Raw genomic sequence first — 24,261 nt, 5'->3', positions numbered from 1 at the left:
CATCCACAACCACACACACAACCAACCACACAACCACAAAACAGCCCCACAACCACACACATACACACAAACACCCAACCACGCACACAACTACACCCACAACCACACACACAACCACACACAACCACACACACACACAGCCACAACCACACACACACAACCACAACCACACACACCACACCCACAAGCACGCACACCACACCCACAAGCACGCACAACCACACCCGCAAGAACACGCCACACCCACAACCACACACAACCACACCTGCAAGCACACACAACCACACCCACAAGCACACCCAACCACACCCACAACCACACACACCACAACCACACACAACCCCAACCACACACACAACCACACACAAACACACCCAACCACACCCACACACACAACCACGCACACAACCAACCACGACCACACCCATTCACAACCACACACACACCCCACAACCAAACACCACCACAGCCACACACAACCTCACCCACACAACCACACACACAACCACACCCACACACCACACCCCAAACCACCCACAAACACACCCACACCCAACCACACACACACAACCACACACACACACAACCAACCACGACCACACCCAACCACACCCAATCACAACCACACAACCACACCCAACCACACCCAATCACAACCACACAACCACACACAACCACACCTACCCACAACCACACACACACCACAACCAAACACCACCACAGCCACACCCACACACCTCACCCACAGAGCCACACACACACAACCACACACAACCACACCCACATAACCACACACACAATCACAACCACACAACCAACCACACACACAACCACACACAGCCACACACACACACAACCACACACACACACACATAACCACAACTACACACAACCACACACACACAATCACAACTACACACAACCACACACACACAACCACACAACCCCATACACCACACCCAAAACCACAACCACACCCACACACACAACCAACCACACAACCACAAAACAACCACACAACCACAACCAACCACACAACCACAACCAACCACACAACCACACACACAGCCACACACACACCCAACCACACAACCACACCCACACAATCACAACCACACACCACCACACACACACACACACACCACACACACCACACCCACACACACATCCACAACCACACACACAACCAACCACACAACCACAAAACAGCCCCACAACCACACACATACACACAAACACCCAACCACGCACACAACTACACCCACAACCACACACACAACCACACACACACAGCCACACACACACAACCACACACAACCACAACTACACACAATCACACACACACAGCCACACACACACACCACACCCAAAACCACACCCACAACCACACACAAACACACCCACAACCAACTACACAACCACACAAACACAACCAGCCACACAACAACAAACAACCACCCAAACACAGCCACACACGCACACAACCACACACACACAACCACACACAATCACAACCACACACAACCACCCACACAACCACACACAAACACACACCACACCCACACACACCCCCACAACCACACACACAACCAACCACACAACCACAAAACAACCCCACAACCACAAACAACCACACACACACCCATACACACAACCACACACCCAACCACCCAACCACGCACACTACACCCACAACCACACACAACCACACACACAACCACAAAGCCACACACCACACACCCACAACCACACACACACCCACAACCACACACAACCCCACACTCAACCACACCCAACCATACCCACACAACCACACACACACACACCCAACCACAGACAACCACACACACACACACAACCACACCACACACACACCACACCCACACCCAGCCACACAACCACATACCCAACCACACACACAACCACACACACACACCACACAACCACAACACCACAACCACGCACACACAACCACACCCCACGCACAACCACACACCCACAACCACACACAATCACACACACAACCAAACACACACCACACAACCACAACCACACACACAACCACAACACCACACACACACACACAACCACAACACCACATGCACAACCACACACCCACAATCACACACGCAAAACCACACACACACATGCACAACCACACACACACCACACACACAATCACACACACAACCACACACACACATGCACAACCACACACACACAACCATACACACAACCACACACACAACCACACACACCCATGACCACACCAACACACAACCACACCCACAACCACACACACCACCACAGCCACACCTACAACCACACCACAAGCACACCCACACACACCCACACATACACAACCACACACAACCAACCACATAACCACAACCACACACACAACCACCACAACCACACACACCACACCCACAACCACAACACCACAACCACATACACACAACCACACACACAACCACACGCACAACCACACACCCAACCACCCACACACGCAGAACCACACACGCACAACCACACACACACACACCCAACCATACACACAACCACACACACCCACGACCACACCAACACACAACCACACCCACAACCACACACACCACCACAGCCACACCTACAACCACACCACAAGCACACCCACACACACCCACACATACACAACCACACACAACCAACCACATAACCACAACCACACACAACCACACACACAACCACCACAACCACACACACCACACCCACACACACAACCACAACACCACAACCATATACACACAACCACACACACAACCACACGCACAACCACACACCCAACCACCCACACACGCACAACCACACACACACGCACAACCACACACACACACAACCACAGCCACACCTACAACCACACCACAAGCACACCCACACACACACCCACACATACACAACCACACACAACCAACCACATAACCACAACCACACACAACAACACACACAACCACCACAACCACACACACCACACCCACACACACAACCACAACACCACAACCATATACACACAACCACCCACACAACCACACACACACAACCACACCACCACAACCACGCACACACAACCACACCCCCCGTACAACCACACACCCACAACCACACACAATCACACACACAACCAAACACACACCACACAACCACACACACAACCACAACACCACACACACACACACAACCACAACACCACATGCACAACCACACACCCACAATCACCCACAACCACACACGCAAAACCACACACACACATGCACAACCACACACACAATCACAAACACAACCATAACCATACATGCACAACCACACACACACACACAACCATACACACAACCACACACACAACCACACACACCCACGACCACACCAACACACAACCACACACACACACAACCACAGCCACACCTACAACCACACCACAAGCACACCCACACACATACACAACCACACACAACCAACCACATAACCACAACCACACACAACCACACACACAACCACCACAACCACACACACAACCACCACAACCACACACACCACACCCACACACACAACCACAACACCACAACCATATACACACAACCACACACACAACCACACGCACAACCACACACCCAACCACCCACACACGCACAACCACACACGCACAACCACACACACACACATGCACAACCACACACACAACCACACACACAACCCCACACACACACAACCACAGCCACACCTACAACCACACCACAAGCACACCCACATACATAACCACACACAACCAACCACATAACCACATCCACACACAACCACACACACAACCACCACAACCACACACACCACACCCACACACACAACCACAACACCACAACCATATACACACAACCACACACACAACCACAAACAACCACACAACCACAACCAACCACACAACCACACACACAACCGCACACACACCCAACCACACACCCAACCACAATCACACAACCACACCCACACAATCACAACCACACACCACCACACACACACACACACACCACACCCACACACACATCCACAACCACACACACAACCAACCACACAACCACAAAACAACCCCACAACCACACACATACACACAAACACCCAACCACGCACACAACTACACCCACAACCACACACACAACCACACACAACCACACACACACACAGCCACAACCACACACACACAACCACAACCACACACACCACACCCACAAGCACGCACACCACACCCACAAGCACGCACAACCACACCCGCAAGAACACGCCACACCCACAACCACACACAACCACACCTGCAAGCACACACAACCACACCCACAAGCACACCCAACCACACCCACAACCACACACACCACAACCACACACAACCCCAACCACACACACAACCACACACAAACACACCCAACCACACCCACACACACAACCACGCACACAACCAACCACGACCACACCCATTCACAACCACACACACACCCCACAACCAAACACCACCACAGCCACACACAACCTCACCCACACAACCACACACACAACCACACCCACACACCACACCCCAAACCACCCACAAACACACCCACACCCAACCACACACACACAACCACACACACACACAACCAACCACGACCACACCCAACCACACCCAATCACAACCACACAACCACACCCAACCACACCCAATCACAACCACACAACCACACACAACCACACCTACCCACAACCACACACACACCACAACCAAACACCACCACAGCCACACCCACACACCTCACCCACAGAGCCACACACACACAACCACACACAACCACACCCACATAACCACACACACAATCACAACCACACAACCAACCACACACACAACCACACACAGCCACACACACACACAACCACACACACACACATAACCACAACTACACACAACCACACACACACAATCACAACTACACACAACCACACACACACAACCACACAACCCCATACACCACACCCAAAACCACAACCACACCCACACACACAACCAACCACACAACCACAAAACAACCACACAACCACAAACAACCACACAACCACAACCAACCACACAACCACACACACAGCCACACACACACCCAACCACACAACCACACCCACACAATCACAACCACACACCACCACACACACACACACACACCACACACACCACACCCACACACACATCCACAACCACACACACAACCAACCACACAACCACAAAACAGCCCCACAACCACACACATACACACAAACACCCAACCACGCACACAACTACACCCACAACCACACACACAACCACACACACACAGCCACACACACACACACAACCACACACAACCACAACTACACACAATCACACACACACAGCCACACACACACACCACACCCAAAACCACACCCACAACCACACACAAACACACCCACAACCAACTACACAACCACACAAACACAACCAGCCACACAACAACAAACAACCACCCAAACACAGCCACACACGCACACAACCACACACACACAACCACACACAATCACAACCACACACAACCACCCACACAACCACACACAAACACACACCACACCCACACACACCCCCACAACCACACACACAACCAACCACACAACCACAAAACAACCCCACAACCACAAACAACCACACACACACCCATACACACAACCACACACCCAACCACCCAACCACGCACACTACACCCACAACCACACACAACCACACACACAACCACAAAGCCACACACCACACACCCACAACCACACACACACCCACAACCACACACAACCCCACACTCAACCACACCCAACCATACCCACACAACCACACACACACACACCCAACCACAGACAACCACACACACACACACAACCACACCACACACACACCACACCCACACCCAGCCACACAACCACATACCCAACCACACACACAACCACACACACACACCACACAACCACAACACCACAACCACGCACACACAACCACACCCCACGCACAACCACACACCCACAACCACACACAATCACACACACAACCAAACACACACCACACAACCACAACCACACACACAACCACAACACCACACACACACACACAACCACAACACCACATGCACAACCACACACCCACAATCACACACGCAAAACCACACACACACATGCACAACCACACACACACCACACACACAATCACACACACAACCACACACACACATGCACAACCACACACACACAACCATACACACAACCACACACACAACCACACACACCCATGACCACACCAACACACAACCACACCCACAACCACACACACCACCACAGCCACACCTACAACCACACCACAAGCACACCCACACACACCCACACATACACAACCACACACAACCAACCACATAACCACAACCACACACACAACCACCACAACCACACACACCACACCCACAACCACAACACCACAACCACATACACACAACCACACACACAACCACACGCACAACCACACACCCAACCACCCACACACGCAGAACCACACACGCACAACCACACACACACACACACAACCATACACACAACCACACACACCCACGACCACACCAACACACAACCACACCCACAACCACACACACCACCACAGCCACACCTACAACCACACCACAAGCACACCCACACACACCCACACATACACAACCACACACAACCAACCACATAACCACAACCACACACAACCACACACACAACCACCACAACCACACACACCACACCCACACACACAACCACAACACCACAACCATATACACACAACCACACACACAACCACACGCACAACCACACACCCAACCACCCACACACGCACAACCACACACACACGCACAACCACACACACACACAACCACAGCCACACCTACAACCACACCACAAGCACACCCACACACACACCCACACATACACAACCACACACAACCAACCACATAACCACAACCACACACAACAACACACACAACCACCACAACCACACACACCACACCCACACACACAACCACAACACCACAACCATATACACACAACCACACACACAACCACACGCACAACCACACACCCAACCACCCACACACGCACAACCACACACACACAACCACACACACACGCACAACCACACACACAACCCCACACACACACAACCCCACCTACAACCACACACGACACCCAACCACACACACACACACCCACAACCACACACACAACCACACATACAGAAGCACACACCACACAACCACACACACAGCCACAGCCACACCCACACCCACACACAACCACACATACACAACCACACCCACAACCACACACCCAACCACACCCCACACCCGCAACCACACACCCAACCACACCACCACAACTACACCACCACACACACAACCACACACACAACCACACACACCACACACACACCCACAAACACAATCGCACACACCACACAAACACAATCACACACACACCACACAACCACACACCCAACCACACACCCACACCCACAATCACACCCATTCACACCCACACCCAACCACACACACGCACACACAACCACACCCCCCACACACACACCCCCACCCCTGGCCATTCACTGCCTATCAGCCTCCTCTCAGCCAGGTAGCGCGATCGCGATCAGTTTCACTTTCACGGCTGCGTTTGCCGTGAAAGTGTTTGCGTTTCTAGTTTTATTCAGCATTCACTCTTGTTTCCTAGTGCTTGCCAATCCAATCGCTAGAATATTTAAGCAGCCTGCATGTCTCCTGTCAACCGTACCACTCCATGAATTTCTCAGATCCACATAGATATCAGTGGTACAGACAAAGGTAACCAGGTTTTTTATCCTTCCTTCAAGCAATAACCACAATGCTAAACTGCATTTGTGCCCCACTTAGATTTAAAGAGCAAACCGTTATTCTAATTGGTTTGTTTCAAAGAGGTTGTGTCTTAGGAGAAGGGCAGTGGCACTCGCATGGCACTATATGCTAGTGTGTCCAAAAGAGTTGTTTAAAAAAAAAAGTTTTATGAAAAATGTACTCTTTTAAAAATTCTGATTCCACCAGAATCTGAGTCCTCTACAACACCCTGTTTTTTGGCTGTCAGCTGTGAAAAGGAGACCAATATCCTCGGTTCAATACTGTGGTGCTTTTTTAACTTGTCTCTAGTTCATTGCAAATCTTACCGTTACTAATTCAAATTGTGTTAGCTTTGGCTTATTTGCAATGCAAACTTTATCTCAATAAGTTGCTGTAACAAGCTGCAAGTCCGCTTTGGAAGCCCATTCATTTGCTAATTATTTTCCACATAAGGTTGCAAGACCATAAAGTGGAGTTTTCAGGATTTTGAATAGTTTCTTGTTTGAAGATGTTACTCTCTCCTGCGTACCCCTGTACTAAGGTTACGAGTGACCTGGCACCCGCCTTTCAGAGGTTCTTGCGTCCACTCAAGTCTGGCCTGGCACTGGTGCGTCCCAGCCTGGCACACACCGGGTGATGATCTCCACACCTTCTTCTAGACCCCAGCTCACTACTGTTTGAAGTCTGTCACTCACCCCTCACCTCCCTGGCATTCACCCTTCACACCTCAGGCCTGGCAGTCACTCCTCGTACCTGGCGCTCATCCTTCTCCCTCTCTGGCACTCAGCATTGCCTCGCTGTGACACTCAACTGTCACCTCCCTGACACTCACCCTCGACCCCCCTCTTACTCATACGTCCCCTCCCTGGCATATATCCTTCACCTCCCTGACACTCACCCATGTCCCTCCTGGAATTCACTACTTTCCCCCTTGGCACTCACCCTTCACCTCCATGGCACTAGCCCTTCATTTCCCTGGCTGCTACCCTTCACCCCTTGCACTCACCCTTCCCCTCCCTGGCAATCACCCTTGACCCTCCTGACTCTTACGTCTCATCTTCATGGCCCTCAACCTTCATCTCCCTGGCACTCACCCTTCATCCCCCTGACCTGGCACTCAACCTTCCCCTCCGTGGCACTAGCCCTTCACCCCCTGGCCTGGCAGCTACCCCTCACCCCTGGCACTCATACTTTCCCTTCTCAGCACTCCCCCTTGGCCCTCCTGACTCTTACGTCTCATTTCCCTGGCACTCACTCCTCACCTCTCTGGCACTCACCCTTCACCCCCATGGCCTGACAGTCACCCTTGTCCCTCCTGGCATTCACTCCTCATCTCCCTGCCACTCACCCTTGACCCTCCTGGCACTAGCCTGGTTTCCCCCAAGAACAAAAAATAACAAGCATTGGCATAGTCAATAGGTCTCACCTTATAAGTGTTTAGCCACGCAACAGTTGATGTTGTTGCACCAAGGATATTGTGCTGCATAACTAAATACTTAGAAGGTCCCAAAAGCGAGACCTATTGGCTATGTTAATGCTTGTTATATATATATTATATATTTATGTGCCCTGGGATCCCCGCACATAGGGAGGAATTCAGTGCTTATGACTATTGACGAGAATCCCCTGGATGAGAAACATATTTACCTATCAACCTACACCAATCCAAGCTAACCTTCCACTCCTCCACTGTTGGTGGATCACATCCACCCCATTTCCTAGCCACATATCGTCTAGCCACTATTAGTACCAGGTCACAAATAGATTTAGCAAATTTGGATGGGAATGGCTCACCGCACATACCCACAAGCATCACTTACACTATACTATCTATATCGACCTCAATTATTGTGTTCAGTGTGTTGTTCACCCTATTCAAGACGTCATGCACCTAAGGAAATATCAAAAGGGGCTACAGCCCCTGCCACACAATTCAATGGGTATTCTTTCTAAGTTATCTTTGTATGGAGATGGTACACCCTGTGCAATATTTTATCTGCAACAATCTGAATACTGCCATTATGGCCACCTCCTGAGGGCACTGCCCTGTCCAATCTGTGTCTTCAATGTACCTCAAAACAGTCACCAATCTTGCCCCAAGTTTAAACACTGAGGCTGCTGTGTTATTTACCAATGCCTTACATATCAAAGAGATAGCTTTCTTGGTCCCTTCTGAAGCTCGGAGTCGTATCTGAGCCAGGATCATGCCATCGGGCACATGAGTCCCAAAAGCACGTCTGAATTACATACATCTTAGGAATTCTGAGCTCGCTAGCTCAAACTCCTGCTGAAGATGAGCAAAGGATTTCAATGCATCCTGCTGCCAAACATCTGCCAGTATGGATATACCCATGATGTCCAATTTAGTGAAGTCCTCACATCCCATCTTGCTCGTAGTCACCCGACATGACTTCACTACTGCACCTATGTGCATCGGCAACCACACCCCATTCTTGCCACAATATAAACCCTCTAGATACCTGGGTCTGTCAAATAATTGTCGTTCATCTTGCAAAGAGGACTCCTGCTGTACAGTAAACACCTAATAAAAGTATCACTGCCAAGTTCTACTCTATTTCGGGGTACCTTTTGAACCATGTCAGAGTCTTCTAGAGTTCTGTGGCCAGATAGGTTGCAGTAGCTGGCCACGCACCTGCACACAAGCACATGGGCCACTACTGATCCCTGAGCGGACACATGCATCGATACGCATGATGAGCCCGACCTTGGCCTTGCTATCATATGGAGCACAATTCCTACTTTTCAAACAGGCAAGCATGTCTCAACTATCTCTGAAGCTCGAAATATGTTTAATTTTCTGCTGTGCTAGGATTAGCTTAGTGCCTAGAAGTAGCAGAATGGGGACACATATGTTGGAATATTTCCTCTTGTTCATGATTTTGGTAAGCATTGATGTTGCTATATAGTTTGTGTTTATTGTGGTTACAATTGATATCATGTCCAGTAGACTAGGTTTCTGATTTTAAAATACATCGTTAAATTACATTAGTCGTTTTCTAGTGTTCGTGAGGGACAAGTTACTTACCTTTGGTAACGTCTTATCTGTTAGGGACATGATCTGGCCACAGATTCCTTACATTTGAATTGCCTGGTGTCAGGCTGGATACAGATCTTTTTTCATAGCAGTACCCCTGCGCACCGGTAGGTGGCGTCGGTCAACTCTGAGGGATGTCGTTCGCATCGTCAATATAACTGCCACTCAGGGGCGCTGAAGTCAATACTGTCCACGACTTTCCACATCAGAAACACAGAGCTATGAAGTGACTGACCATGGTGGTAAAAAAGAACGGCTAGGGCCCTGAAGGGGAACAACCTTGACACTAAAAACTATTCCGCAGTGCAGGGAGGATGGATGGGTCAGTAAGAAATCTGTGGCTGGATTATATCTCTACCAGATAAGGCGTCACCGAAGGTAAGTAACTTGTCCATCTGACAGACATCTAGTCGCAGATTCCCTACCTTTGAACAGTTACCCAAGCAATACCTTCCCCAGAGGAGGGACTACGGAAAGCTTTAGACCAGAAAATCCTGCAGAACAGAGCAGCCAAACAGGCCCTACCTGCAAACCTGAGAATCCAAGCAATAGTGTCTTGCAAACGTGTGCGGAGACGCCCACATGGCTGCCTGGCAGATATCAGCAACTGGAACCCCACGCTGAAGGGCTATGGTGGCTGCCTTCTCCCTGGTGTAAATGGCCCTAAGGCCTTCAGGAGGCTGCTTCTTTGCCAAGGCGTAACAGATTTTTATACAGAGGATATCCAATGAGAGATGGTCTTCTTTTGAACAGCACGCCCTTCTTGCTTCCACAAATGCTAAAAAGAGTTGGGCCATCCACCCAAAACTCTTTAGTGCTATCAAGGTAGAACCATAATGCCCTTTTTTGGTCCAGATGGTGGAGACGCTCCTCTTTGGAAGGGTGCGGAGGTGCATAGAAAGTGGGTTGAGTAACGGGCTGTCCCAGATGGAAGTGAGTTGAAACCTTGGGCAAAAAGGATGCCCTAGTTCTCAGTACCACTTTGTCCGGAAAGACTGTCAGGTAAGGAGGCTGAGAGGACAGTGTCTGCAGTTCGCTCACCCTCCTGGCAGAGGTAATTGCCACCAAAAAAGCTGTTTTGATAGTGAGCAACTGTAGAGGGCAGTTGTGCAGTGGCTGAAATGGTGCACAAATCAAGAATGTAAGGACCAAATTAAGGTCCCACTGTGGCATAAGAAAAGGACAAGGGGGAAACAAGTGGGTTAACCCCTTCCAAAACCTCTGCACCAGTGGGGATTTAAAAAGCAAAGACTGATCTGGCAGCCAAAGAAAAGTAGTGAGGGCTGAAAGGTAGCCTTTCAAAGTGCCCAAAGCAAAGGCCTGCTGGGCCAAGGAAAGGATAAACAAGACAAAAACTGCCAGAGAAGCAGATAAGGGGTCAATAAACCATTTGTGCAATATTTACAAAATGTGTTCCATCAGCAAACGTATACCGATTATGTGGAAGGACGCCTGGCTGCCAGAATAACTTTACAGACTTCGGGAGGAAGGTTAAAGCTGTCGCAGGTCAATCTACATGCAAGGAGGCGGAGAATGGACAGGTTCGGGTGGAGGACCCTCCTTTGCTGCTGCAACAGAAGATCATCCTGAATGGGCAACCTGAACGAAGGATCGATGCTCATATCCAGAAGTTCGGGATACCAAACACTCTGTGCCCAATTCAGAGCTACAAGAATAACTTCTTAAACACTCTGGGCAGGAGTGGTATGCGCGAAAAGGTGTATAGGAGGCCTGAGCTTCACTTGCAACAAAAAGCATAGCCGAGCAAGAGCTGCCTTGGAAACTCCAACGCGCAAAACTGCTGAAATTGTGCGTTCTCTGTGGAGGCGAATAGATCTAACCAAGGCTCTCCCCACCGCTGAAATAGACCTTGTAACACTACCGGATGGAGATGCTACTCGTGATCCGCAAGGCACGTCCGCTGAGTTCATCTGCTCTGGTGTTCAGCGAACCGGCCAGGTGTTGAACTACCAGGGAAATACCCTGTTGTTCCAGCCAAGTCCAGAGGCACAGGGCCTCTTAACAGAGAGTCCACGACCCCACTCCATCCTGTTTGTTGTAGTACCTCATGGCAATAGTGGTGTCCATGAACACCTGAACTAGACTTCCTTTGATGGATGGTAAAAATGCTTTAAGTGCCAATCGGATCGCACAAGCTCCAATAGGTTGTTATGGAGATTGGCTTCCGCCAGAGACCAGAGTCCTCTGACCTCCACCTCCCCCAGATGGCTGACACATCCCAGAAGAAACACAGCAGTCACTACTGTGAGATCTGGGTGGGGAAGGGAGAAAGGTCTGCCTCTGACTCAATTGAGATTTGCACCACCACTGCAAGTCTTTTGCAGTGCCCTCTGATATCTGAACCAGATGGGTGAGATTCCTCAGATGCTTTGCCATTGGAACTTCAGGACCCACCGCAGAGCCCACATGTGCCACCTGTGCATGATCCACCAGCAGGATGCAGGAGGCCATGGGGCCCCAATAGATTGAGTCATTCTCACCGCAATCTAGGATAGAGGCTGAAACATCATTATCATAGCCTGATATATTTTGGACTCGTCATTCGGGTAGGAAAAACCCGAAACTGCACTGTGTCCAGAACCGCTCCAATGAAAAGGAGCGTCTGAGAAGGAGTCAGGTGTGACTTTGGCATGTTGATAGTGAAATGCAGGAGGTTCACCATAGCCTGGAGCTGGGAGATGACTGCTTGGGGCGTGCCCGCATTCAACAACCAGTAGTTGAGCTAGGGGAGGACTGGAACCTCTGATCTACGCAGATGGGCTGCTACCACAGCCATCACCTTCGTGAACACCCGATGGGCACTGGTGAGGCCAAAGGGGAGCACAGCAAACAAAGTGCTCGTGGACCACTGTAAACCGCAGGTTGCGACGAAGGGCAGGCAGGACGGGGCTATGAATGTAGGCATCCTGCAAACTCAGCGCTACCATACAGTCTCCGAGGTCCCGGGCAGACAGGACCTGAGCTAGGGTGAGCATCTTGAACTTCTCCTTTTTGAGGAAGTAGTTGAGGGCTCTTAGGTTGAGCATAGGATGAAGGCCTCCGTCCTTCTTTTGGACCAGAACATAGCAAGAATATCAACCACAGCCTATTTCTGGCCTGGGAACCCTCTCTATAGCTCCTTTAGCCAAGAGAGGTTTGACTTCCTCGTGGAGTAAGGCAAGGTGGTCTCCGTCAGCAGATCGTACACTGGAGGCACCGATGGAGGGGTAGTCTCGAAGGGGAGGGAGTAGCCACTTTGGACAATTTGCAACACCCACCTGTCCCAGGTGATGTTTTGTCAGTGGTGGTGATTTTTTATTTTTAAGAGTTTTTAAAATGCGGATGTGACTCGTCAGGGTATCAGAGTGATAAACAAATGGTAGACAGGTTATACTGACAGAGTGAATGTAAAAGATAGGTATGAGTGACAGCAGCAATAATTGCAGAGTATACATTTAGTACGTTGAAGCACGATCAAATATAGCCAACAAAAGATTCATCCTGTGTTCCGTAAAGTTGTTAATAGAGATATTTGTTCATCAGAAATCTTTTCATTTCTATTTTGAAGGCAGTAGTCGGGGGATTGGTTCTGATAGTGAGTTCGAAATTCTAGGTGCTAGGCCAGAGAATGAGTGGTTGTATGTTGTCTTCTTGTTAAGCTTCTGTGGTTTCATCAATAGTTCGAAATTCTAGGTGCTAGGCCAGAGAATGAGTGGTTGTATGTTGTCTTCTTGTTAAGCTTCTGTGGTTTCAGCAATAGTGAACTGGTACTTCTCAAAGAGAGACTGCCCCCTGACCGCTCCAGCTTATTGGCCAGGTGGATGGGAGTGCTATGGTGTAAGTGCTATGGTGTATAGCCTTATGAGTCATGCTGGCTATTTTCAGCTGGATCCTTGCTTCAAGTGGGAGCCAGTTTAAAGTTTTTAGGTCTGGACTGATGTGATCAAACTTCCTGGATCCCGAGACTAGTCTAGCTGCTGAGTTCAGTACAGCTCCTAATGGTGCTAGACTGGTTTTGGGCAGGCCTACGAGAATAGCAATCCCGTAGTCTAATCTGGAAATGACAAAGGATTGTACTGCCATGCAAAGGTCGTCAGGGAGCAAGAAAGGTTTAATTTTCTTTAGGATACTTAGCTGATAGTTGGCTCACTTTGTTGTTGTGCTGATATGGTCTTGCATATTCAGATGTTTGTCCAGAGTTATACCAAGCGATGTCATGGAGTCTATGATGGTGGGGACACAGTTGAAAGCTGTAAGTTGTTTGAGCCACACCTGTGTTGGGATAGTGCAGTTGTGGGGGGGTTGATCAGGAGAGCGTTGAGCATGAGGTGGTTGTGAGATAGTCAATGTTGTGTTTGTAGCAGGGTGTGGTTGAGAGTCTTGACGTTTTCGGGGGATGAGCTTTTCAATTATAATGGAGTGTGGTGAGCATACATGTGATAAAGAATATTTGACTGCTTTAGAATATCCATGAGGGCTTTCATAAACAGATTAAATAGCATAGGAGAGAGGGTGGATCCTTGAGGCACTCTGATATAGACCGGAGTGGAGTCGGAGAGGGTATGCTTGATTTTTATTCTTTGAGATCTGTTATGTAGGAATGACGCAAACCAGATTGTAACGGGTCAGGATAGCCCCATCTTAGTCTCCAGAAGGCTGATCATGCTGTCATGTTTCACCCTGTGGAATGTAGAGGATAGATCCAGTAGTATAAGGAAGCATGATTCATTTTGATCAAGCAGTCTCCGGGCATCATCAACAATATGTGTTAGCGCTGTTTCAGTGCTATGACACTTTCTGAAGCCAGATTAGCAATCGTTCAGAAGGTGGAACTTATCGATATGGTCACAGAGTTGTAAGCGCACACATTTTTCTATGACCTTTGCTAGTGTAGGGAGGTTGGTAATGGGACGGAAGTTGTTGAGGTCAGACGGTCCGTAGCCACGAAAGGACCAAAAAGCAGACACAGGCCAGGATATGGTGGTGAGGCCCAAGGACTTGGCCGTAGCCCGCAAGTCCTTGAAACGCTTAAGGGCGGCAATTGCTTTGTCTACGAAGAGACAGGAGCAATCAAAGGGCATGTCCTTTAGATTAGCCTGGACATCCACTGAGAAACCAGACGTCCTCAGCCAGGCGTGGCGACATACGGCCACCGTCATGGAAATCGCTGTGCTCAGCAAGTCTGTAGTGTCCAAGGCGCACTGGATGGTGAACCTTGCTGCATCTCTCCCGTCTGAAAGGGCCTGGGTAACAGGAGCCACTGTGCTGGGCTTGGACCAGGTGCCCAGAAGAATGTTCGTCAAGGCTTCATTGAAAGGCAGCAAAGGTTCCAAGCTGGAGACACCAGGCTGAAGGACCTCTGTCCAGACGTTAGTTTTGACTGCCACCAGAGTGAGCTGCAGGCCTAAGACCTCCGCAGCCCACCACGACAGCGAATGATGCCCTCTCCTTCGTTGCCAGGTTAAGGGGAGACAGCACTGCAGAATCTGAGGCGGTGTCCAGGCCACTGGCATCACAGTTCCTCATACCAGTTCATATGCTGAGGTTACAGGACCTCTAAGGGCTCCTGCTCCCCCTCCCAATCCTCCTGAGCCTTCCCTGACCTTCAGAATAGGGCAGTTTTAACGCATGGAGCCATACGGCGCCGTCGGCGCTGGTCTCAGCGTTGGTGGACGATCGACTGGCTCTGTGTCATCCAGAATCAAGATTATGAAGCAGCCGGCGACGCTGAGGACCTCTGCTGTGGATGCATCCCCGGGGATGGTCACTGTGGCTGTGCAACCAGCGCCGATCCAGACCTGGGAATGGGTCCAATAGGATGCCTTGGCGCCGGTGCGGATAGGTGTCCCTATCAGATTATGTTACTCTTTAATGAAAGAGAGTTTGGGAGTCCACTAGCTAACCCTGTAATGCCTCATGAGACCGATCATTACCTGAATCACATCTCACTTACATACTGCTCAGTGGGTTGTGGGATGGTGCCAGGAGTCTAGAAAAACAAACTCTGCAAATTCTACATCAATCATAAAACTTATCAAAACCATAATTGAGTAACATGGCCTTTTTTTTTTTTCAATAACATATTTGGAACAAATTTACAACAAGACTAAACAGAACATCACCGTTATTAACAAAGAAATATCTTCATGTTATCCATCTCTCTTACCTCAGGGGGCCCACTGAAAGAATATGCATAGAGAATTGGCTGAACCATAATTAACGACTGTGTTAGGTCTTGACGCATGAAATGGTGCCGGTAATACGAGCTCTCATCAGGACTGTTGTTAAAAACTTGTAGGAAAGGGGATCTTCGTAAATGAAACATAAACTGAAAAACAAAGTACATGAATAATTGATTTAGTAGGTTTGAACTCTAGTCGAAAACAACATTTACCTACCAACAGGTTCAAATCGCCTTCATTTCCGAAACATGGACAGACGACAGCTCAGGTCCTGACATTGTGAAAGCTACCCCACCAGGCTACCTTTGTCACCACCTCAGCAGACCTCTAAAAAGGAAGGGGGGCTTAGCCAGAATATACCACAATTCGATTAAAGCTACCTTGATATAGCCTCTAAACTGGCATGTGAGGTACTCGCCTTCGGCTTTGGATTATCAAATCACCACACGTTTAAGGGCAATCTGGTATACAGACCTCCAGGACCTAGACGCACTGTCACATCCTCTATTGGGAATCTGCTGGAAGAGGGGCTGTGTTCAGGCTCCTTCATTATCTTGGTGGATTTCAACTACCATCTAGAATTATTGGAAGACGCGGACACAGTAGCCCTCACAAACCTGATGAGGAGTGCTGACCTGACCCAACAGGTGACTGTGAGAAGTTGGCCTGGTATATGATGTTCACTATTCTAGTGAGCACCTTGTACAAGTCCAAACAACCCTTATGGTGATGGTTGTAAAGTCAACCTTATAGACCAGCTATCCTAGTGGTAGCATGGACAAAGCAGTCTTAGGCTAAACTCAAGAGGGCGTGTGAAGCCAGCTGTTTTACCATATGCAATCCCCTTAATACCAAGTGAAAGGACACCACACAGGTTGTATATCAAAATATATATGTATTTACTTCTAACACAATCCTCTGAACTCTTTATGAGGTCCGAGGCACCAGCACAATACAAGATACTTAATTAAAATATAATAAGTTGCACAAAATACAGTAATGCCTTAGGGGCACTTCGAACCATATACTAAAATAGTGGTATAAGAACCACGTCACAAACAAAGGAAAGGCCTAGGGCCTGGAGAATCGCTGGGGCTACACTGTACTACCAATGGATGGAGAGCAGGAGGCCCACGGGATGCGCGTGCAGTGTCTTTACACGCACGCAAGTTACCATAAAGTTCGAATGGGAACGAAAGAAGTGGAAACTAGTTCTTTTAGGACACTTCCGGATGGACTAGGCAAAAGCTACTTGAAACTAGGACACTAGGATAGTCAATACCCACAGGAGTACAGAAATACTCGCGTTACCTCACCCACAGGAAGCGGGTGCATAGGTGTCAAAGTGTGTCGGGTTTCGTCGCTGATTCCTATGGAGCCTTGGAGAAAGATGCTGCAGGCGACCAGGCGAGAAGTGTCCGGGTGGATCCAAGGGCGGATCGAGGATGAAGAGTACCTGAAAGCAGAGGGGACAGAGTCTGGGTCACTAGCCAGTGACCAGGATGGAACCAGGAAGGAACCAGGCGATGTCGCGAAGCAATCAGGTGATGTCGTGATGCTTGTCTCTGCAGCCACATGGACCAGGAGGTGTCGACGGCGACCAGGAGCTGGACACGAAGGATCTCGCTGTCGGCGGTGTCGGCTTCCGGATTGGAGTCAACAAGCCTTGGCAAAGGCAACCCACGTAGAAAAGGAAGATGGCTTCTTAATCAGACCAGCAAGGTCTGATGGGCTGTTCCTTTTCAGGGGAGCAAGGGCCAGTCTGGAACAACTAGACCAGCGTTGTAAATCAAAGGTTTCGTCGTCACAGAGGCCACTAGCTAACGGGCAAGTGACCGGACAGATGCGTCAAGCAGGAAAATGCAGAAGGGCCCCACGCAGAACTCGTGGAGTGTGGAGGGTTGATCTTCGGTGCAGTTGGTGCTCGGGTCTGGGGCTTCTCAATCCCCAATGCACAACTTCAAGGGTGCCTCAGAAGTTGCACGGAAAGCAATTCGCTGGCTTTCCAAGATGGCCGGTCCCACGTCTCGCTTTGCTGTGGCTGTGGATCGGGCTGAAGGAAGTCTGGAAGTCCGGGTCTTGTCAGGCTCTGTGCTCGGGCTCCGGCAGGAGCGTCGACAAAGCAAACCGTTGATCGCTTGATGGTGCTTGCTTGTGCAGGGTGGTCACTCCTTGACCACATGGGAGATTCTTCAGTCTTCTACGTCGAGTAGGATGTCGAAGGTCCAGAGTTTCGTTTCAGAGTTTGTCAGGATACATCTAAAGTCTTGGGACTCAGCTCCTACCTATATACCAAATTTAGGGGCTGGATTACCTGCTAGGTCCCTCCTATGGGTGGGACCCAGGAAGGGGGTGGTTACACCTCTTTCCCTTCGTCCAGTTTTGCGCCAGAGCTGGGGCTGGAGTGCCCCAGCACCGGTTTGAACTGGACTATGCATGGGACACCTTGTGTGCCCCAGGCAGTGTCTCATTTCATTCAGCCCTCCCTGCCCCAATACACTATAGCCTGTCTGGGGTGGTGCTAGCACCTCCCTGTGACAGGAAACCTATTGTCCAAGCCTCCATCACTGGAAGGACTCCCAGCAGCAGGAGGTCGGACTTGTGTCTGTGGCAGCAGCATCCATTTTGTGATGCTGAGGTTCTGGTTAACTTTAACCGGGATTATTGGAAGTAACATGTCTTCTCCCTCTAGAAGGGTGGAATGCTGGCGACGGGGGTAGTATTCCAAAGCGTATGACACCTTACACAGTCAGTCAGTCAGTCAGTCAAAATACACTTTATTCGATTTTTGTTAAAATCATAAAAGGCAAGATATAATACAGAACAATTTTTTAAAAGCATCAATGAATTTGATTTCCAGTTTTGACAATAAATTATCAATCTCATTATTTCATAATATTTACAAATGTTTAAAAATGATTACAGATAGTGCCAAATTTAAAATAGAATTAAAGTAAAACATTCCAGGAATTTTTTTTATTCCTTAATCTGAAGGGAGCTGTTAGAAAGCATGCAACACTAAAAATCGTATGAGTGTCCGGTAATGATTGGAGGAAAATTAGTGCTGGCTTTACTTGAACAAAACCAGCAACTTTCAGGGTGGGTAATAAATATTTTGCCCTCTCTATGGTATACAGGCTACAAAAGAATGTAAAATGGAGGGTATCCTGGTTCGAAAACTGGTCACAGTCACAGGGTGGGCAGTCTTCTGGTTTTGACCACACGGGGAAATTACCAAGTGAATAGTGAATCAAGTTCATCCTGAATTTTGTTAACAAGAATCTGTGGAGAGGGTTAGTAACTATTTTTAAATATGGTTCCAGAGAGGGGGAAGTGGATAAAACCATGTAAGCTCTTACAGACGGTTTCCTCAATTCCAGCTCCTCTCTCTCCAAACCAGCCCTCTCCAGAAACTCTCGTTTGATCCACCTGATATCCTCCCTCCTAATATTAGTTGGTAAGGTAAAAAGCTCCGGTCTCCCAAGCGTAGCAAATGCAGATCTGATATATTTCAACCAGGGTATTTTCATGGCCTGATCCCTTGAGGTTACATCTTTAAGAATTGCGTGGTCAAGTATTAATTCTGGGTTCAGCCATGTTTTTGCCCAAAAAATAAGAGGGGCCAGTTTCAGTTTGTCAGTAATATAGGTCAAACCAATTTCCTCATGGATCGTGAAGGTAGGGGTGGAATTGGGAACAGATCAAAATTGTCTAATAAGCCCGTTTTCCACCCTCTGGATTTTATCCGTATTTACATATCCCCACAAGGCGGACCCATACATGGCAATTGGGATGCACTTACTGTTGTATACTTTTATCACTGCCTCCATTGGTTTAGCCCCTAGTCTTTTTGTGAAAGCCAACATGGCTGAGGTCGATCGGGCCAGGCTTACGCTTTTTGCCTTAATCTGGGGGACCCAGAAGCCTCTCTAATCGAAAAGAACCCCCAGACCTTACACAACATGTTTTGATAAAGCCAAACCAAAGTAAGCATTTAACCGCGAGGTTCATAATGCACTTAAGAGTATATGGTATGGCAATATCCTAGAACAGCTAGAAGGACATGGTTCCGAAAGCTGCAGACAGGCTCAACTCATGCTAGAGCAGCATCTCACATAACACCAAGCACTCTGCCTTCAGGATTGTTAAGGCCTGCCATAGGAGTGACTTATAGGTGTATATGTGTCTAGATATAAGGTTAGATATAGGAATACCATATCTAAGCAAGGGGTGATTACACGACCTTGCCCTAGCTGAGTGATCAGCCAGTTGTGTCACTTTGGATGGCCAGCCAGGGGTGGCAAAAGATATGCTGCAGCCCCTGGTAGGCCTTGGGTGCATCTATGCCCTGGGTACCTATAGTACACTGTATAGGGACTCATAAGAGTGACCCAAATCCCAATTGGTGATGTACCTAAAGGACATGGTGTGAATTTAGAGAGAGAACAGCAGGGCTGTGGGTCTGATTAGCAGGCCCACAGCCACATTAAGTCAAAAACCAGTGAAGCAAAAAGCAAAAAAATGGGGTGGCCATAGGAAAGCAGACCCTAGTCTCCTACAGTGACGAGCCCCACGCATTTGGCAGGACACACCCCCTAGATGGTATCTTCTCAAATCACCCCAACTTGCGGTTTACGGGCACACTGCCTTTGACCTGGACTGACCATATGGGAGTTCAATTTGAGATTCTCCTAGGTTCCCATTACACGGCAGAGAAAGGCCCTAAGATCCAGATTCAAAGCAGATCTTTTAACACTATTAAAAGCACAGACCTACAGGCTGTACTTATGGCCTCTGTCGGTCAGCTACCTTCTTGCTCCAGAATAGGCGGCCACTCATTAACCTCTTCCATGCTCATGACGAGCTGAGCTCATCATGAGGCACGGTGCTCCGGTGCTCATGACGAGCTCAGCTCGTCATGAGCCGTGGAACGCTCACACGCGGGGATAATTCCCCTGCTGTGCTGAGCGTTCCACGGGAACGGGTGTGGTCATGACGAGCTCAGCTCATCATGAGCACATGAGAGCCGTGCCTCATGACGAGCTGAGCTCGTCATGAGCACTGGGGCGCTGCGCTCCCCCCGCTCCCCCCCCGCACGGAAGGGGTTATACAGCTTGGGTAGAGTCAGCCTGTAATACACTAGCTCCAGCTAGAATGATATGCCAGAGAAGAATGAATCCCACAGTCCCCTGGTATTCGGAAGACTTGAGGAGACAAAAAACTTTCCTGTAAGCTCCTTCAGCGAACCTGGAGGTAAAATTATATGGAAGAGGAGAACCAGAAATATAGACAAAGTTTATCTATTTACAAATAACTCCTATTTAAAGCAAAGACAAACTTCAACACAAAACAAATCAATTCTGCAAACAATTCTACGAAATAACTTTTTAAAACGGTCTCAAGTCTGGCCTCCCCACCATGACAAAAGTCAAAGCAAGTCAGAAACCTTGCGGCAACATCACCAAGTTCTTTTTTAACAAAGTAGAAGCTATCTTTTTAAACTTCAGTCACCCTAATACAGAGGAAGGTAGGACGCGGTCAGAGGGAAGGCAGCCAATTACTGATTCCCTGATGGTTTTTAATAAATTTGAGCATCTGTCCACAACAGACACTGAGAAGCTTCTTCTCTCCGTCCGATCCAGATCCCCCCCATGACCCCTTACCAGTCTCAATAATTAAATAGGCACACGTGCAGTACTCACTCCATTGTTTAAATCAATGTTTGAAGTCGGACACTTCCCTAGCCCCTGGAAATTGGCCTCGATATTGCCTTTATTAAAAAAGTCTAATCTGGACCCTAAGGAGCCAAACAACTTCCGACCCATATCTCGCCTCCCATTACTGGCAAAACTGGTCGAGAAAACTATGAATTCACAGCTCAGTACCTTAGTAATTGGGACAAACGCTCTGGACCCAACTCGGTTTGGGTTCAGAGAAAGGCATAGTACTGAATCCGCACTGATAAAATCCACGGAGGAGATTAGGGAGGCTGTGGACAGGGGAGGCAAAGCAGCCCTGATTATGCCGGACCGGTCCGCAGCCTTTGACACGGTCCATCATGACGTTCTGATGGACCGCTTGTCTGCATGTGGTATCCAGGGCAAAGCTTATGACCTTCTTAGATCTTTTTTGTTGGACAGATCTCAGACGGTGGCACTGAGCAACTTTAATTCCAAACCTTTCTCACTGCTGTGTGGAGTGCCCCAGGGGTCCTCCCTTAGTCCTACTCTTTTTAATGTTTGTTATCTCGCTGGCCACCCTGATCAGATCATTAGGCTTCAGCCTGACTTCATACGTTGACACGCAAATTGTGGTGGCTTATGGCCTGGTCAGATATTGGGAATTGAGGACAGGTTCCATGATTGCATGGCAGCAATCTGAAACTGGATGTCACAGAATTGTCTAAAATTGAATTCTGGGAAGAGCGAGGTCACCCTGTTCAGCAATGACCCTAACTTCTGGACCCCAAGGTGGTGGCCAAAAGACATGGGGTCACTTCCTTCTCCTGTCAGGAAGGTGAAGAACCTAGAAGTCATAAGCAATGAAAAACTCAACTTCGGGGACCAAATCAATGCAGTGGCCTCTTCCATCCATTTATTAATTAAAATGATTAAGAAAATACTGCCTTTTTTACCTACATCTTGTCAGTGAACCGTAGTCACTGCCCTCATTTTGTCCAGACTCGACTACTGCAACAGCCTGTACTTAAATATACAGGAAGGCTTTGCGAACAAGTTGCAAATGCTACAGAATGCAGCCGCGAAGCTGATTACAGGTACGCCCAAATACGCCTCCATCTCTAAGGAATTAAGAAAACTACACTGGTTGCCAGTCAAGAATCGAGTGTTTTTTAAAACTCTTAGTACTGTGTTTAAGGCACTCCACGGGATAGGCCCAGATTCCTAAAAAGGAAAATGCAATGGTACACACCGGATAGAACCCTGCGCTCCGGAGGAGCCAAGCTGGTGATTGTGCCACTTGTCAAAAAATCCACATGGGGAGGGAGAAGCTTTATGGTATGCGCAGCCAAAGCTTAGAATGAGCTCCCCCTTTTTGAGAAATGCCACGGACCTACTCACCT

General features: G+C 48.9%; 1 protein-coding gene across 4 annotated transcripts in view; it reads right to left on the bottom strand.

The window, feature by feature from the left end:
• SEC23A (SEC23 homolog A, COPII component) overlaps positions 1-24,261 on the bottom strand; it is an 891,592-nt gene that overhangs the window by 260,328 nt on the left and 607,003 nt on the right. For all 4 annotated transcript variants that reach the window (XM_078659766.1, XM_078659768.1, XM_078659769.1 and 1 more), the window contains one exon: positions 17,165-17,326. In XM_078659766.1, coding sequence (XP_078515892.1) covers positions 17,165-17,326 — 162 coding nt within the window. The remainder of the gene's footprint in view (positions 1-17,164; positions 17,327-24,261) is intronic.

Source organism: Lissotriton helveticus, chromosome 9 (assembly GCF_964261635.1).
Source record: "Lissotriton helveticus chromosome 9, aLisHel1.1, whole genome shotgun sequence".
NCBI classification, from domain to species: Eukaryota; Metazoa; Chordata; class Amphibia; order Caudata; family Salamandridae; genus Lissotriton; species Lissotriton helveticus.
Note: the sequence above shows the minus strand (reverse complement) of the source record. Positions and strands in the feature narration are given on the sequence as shown.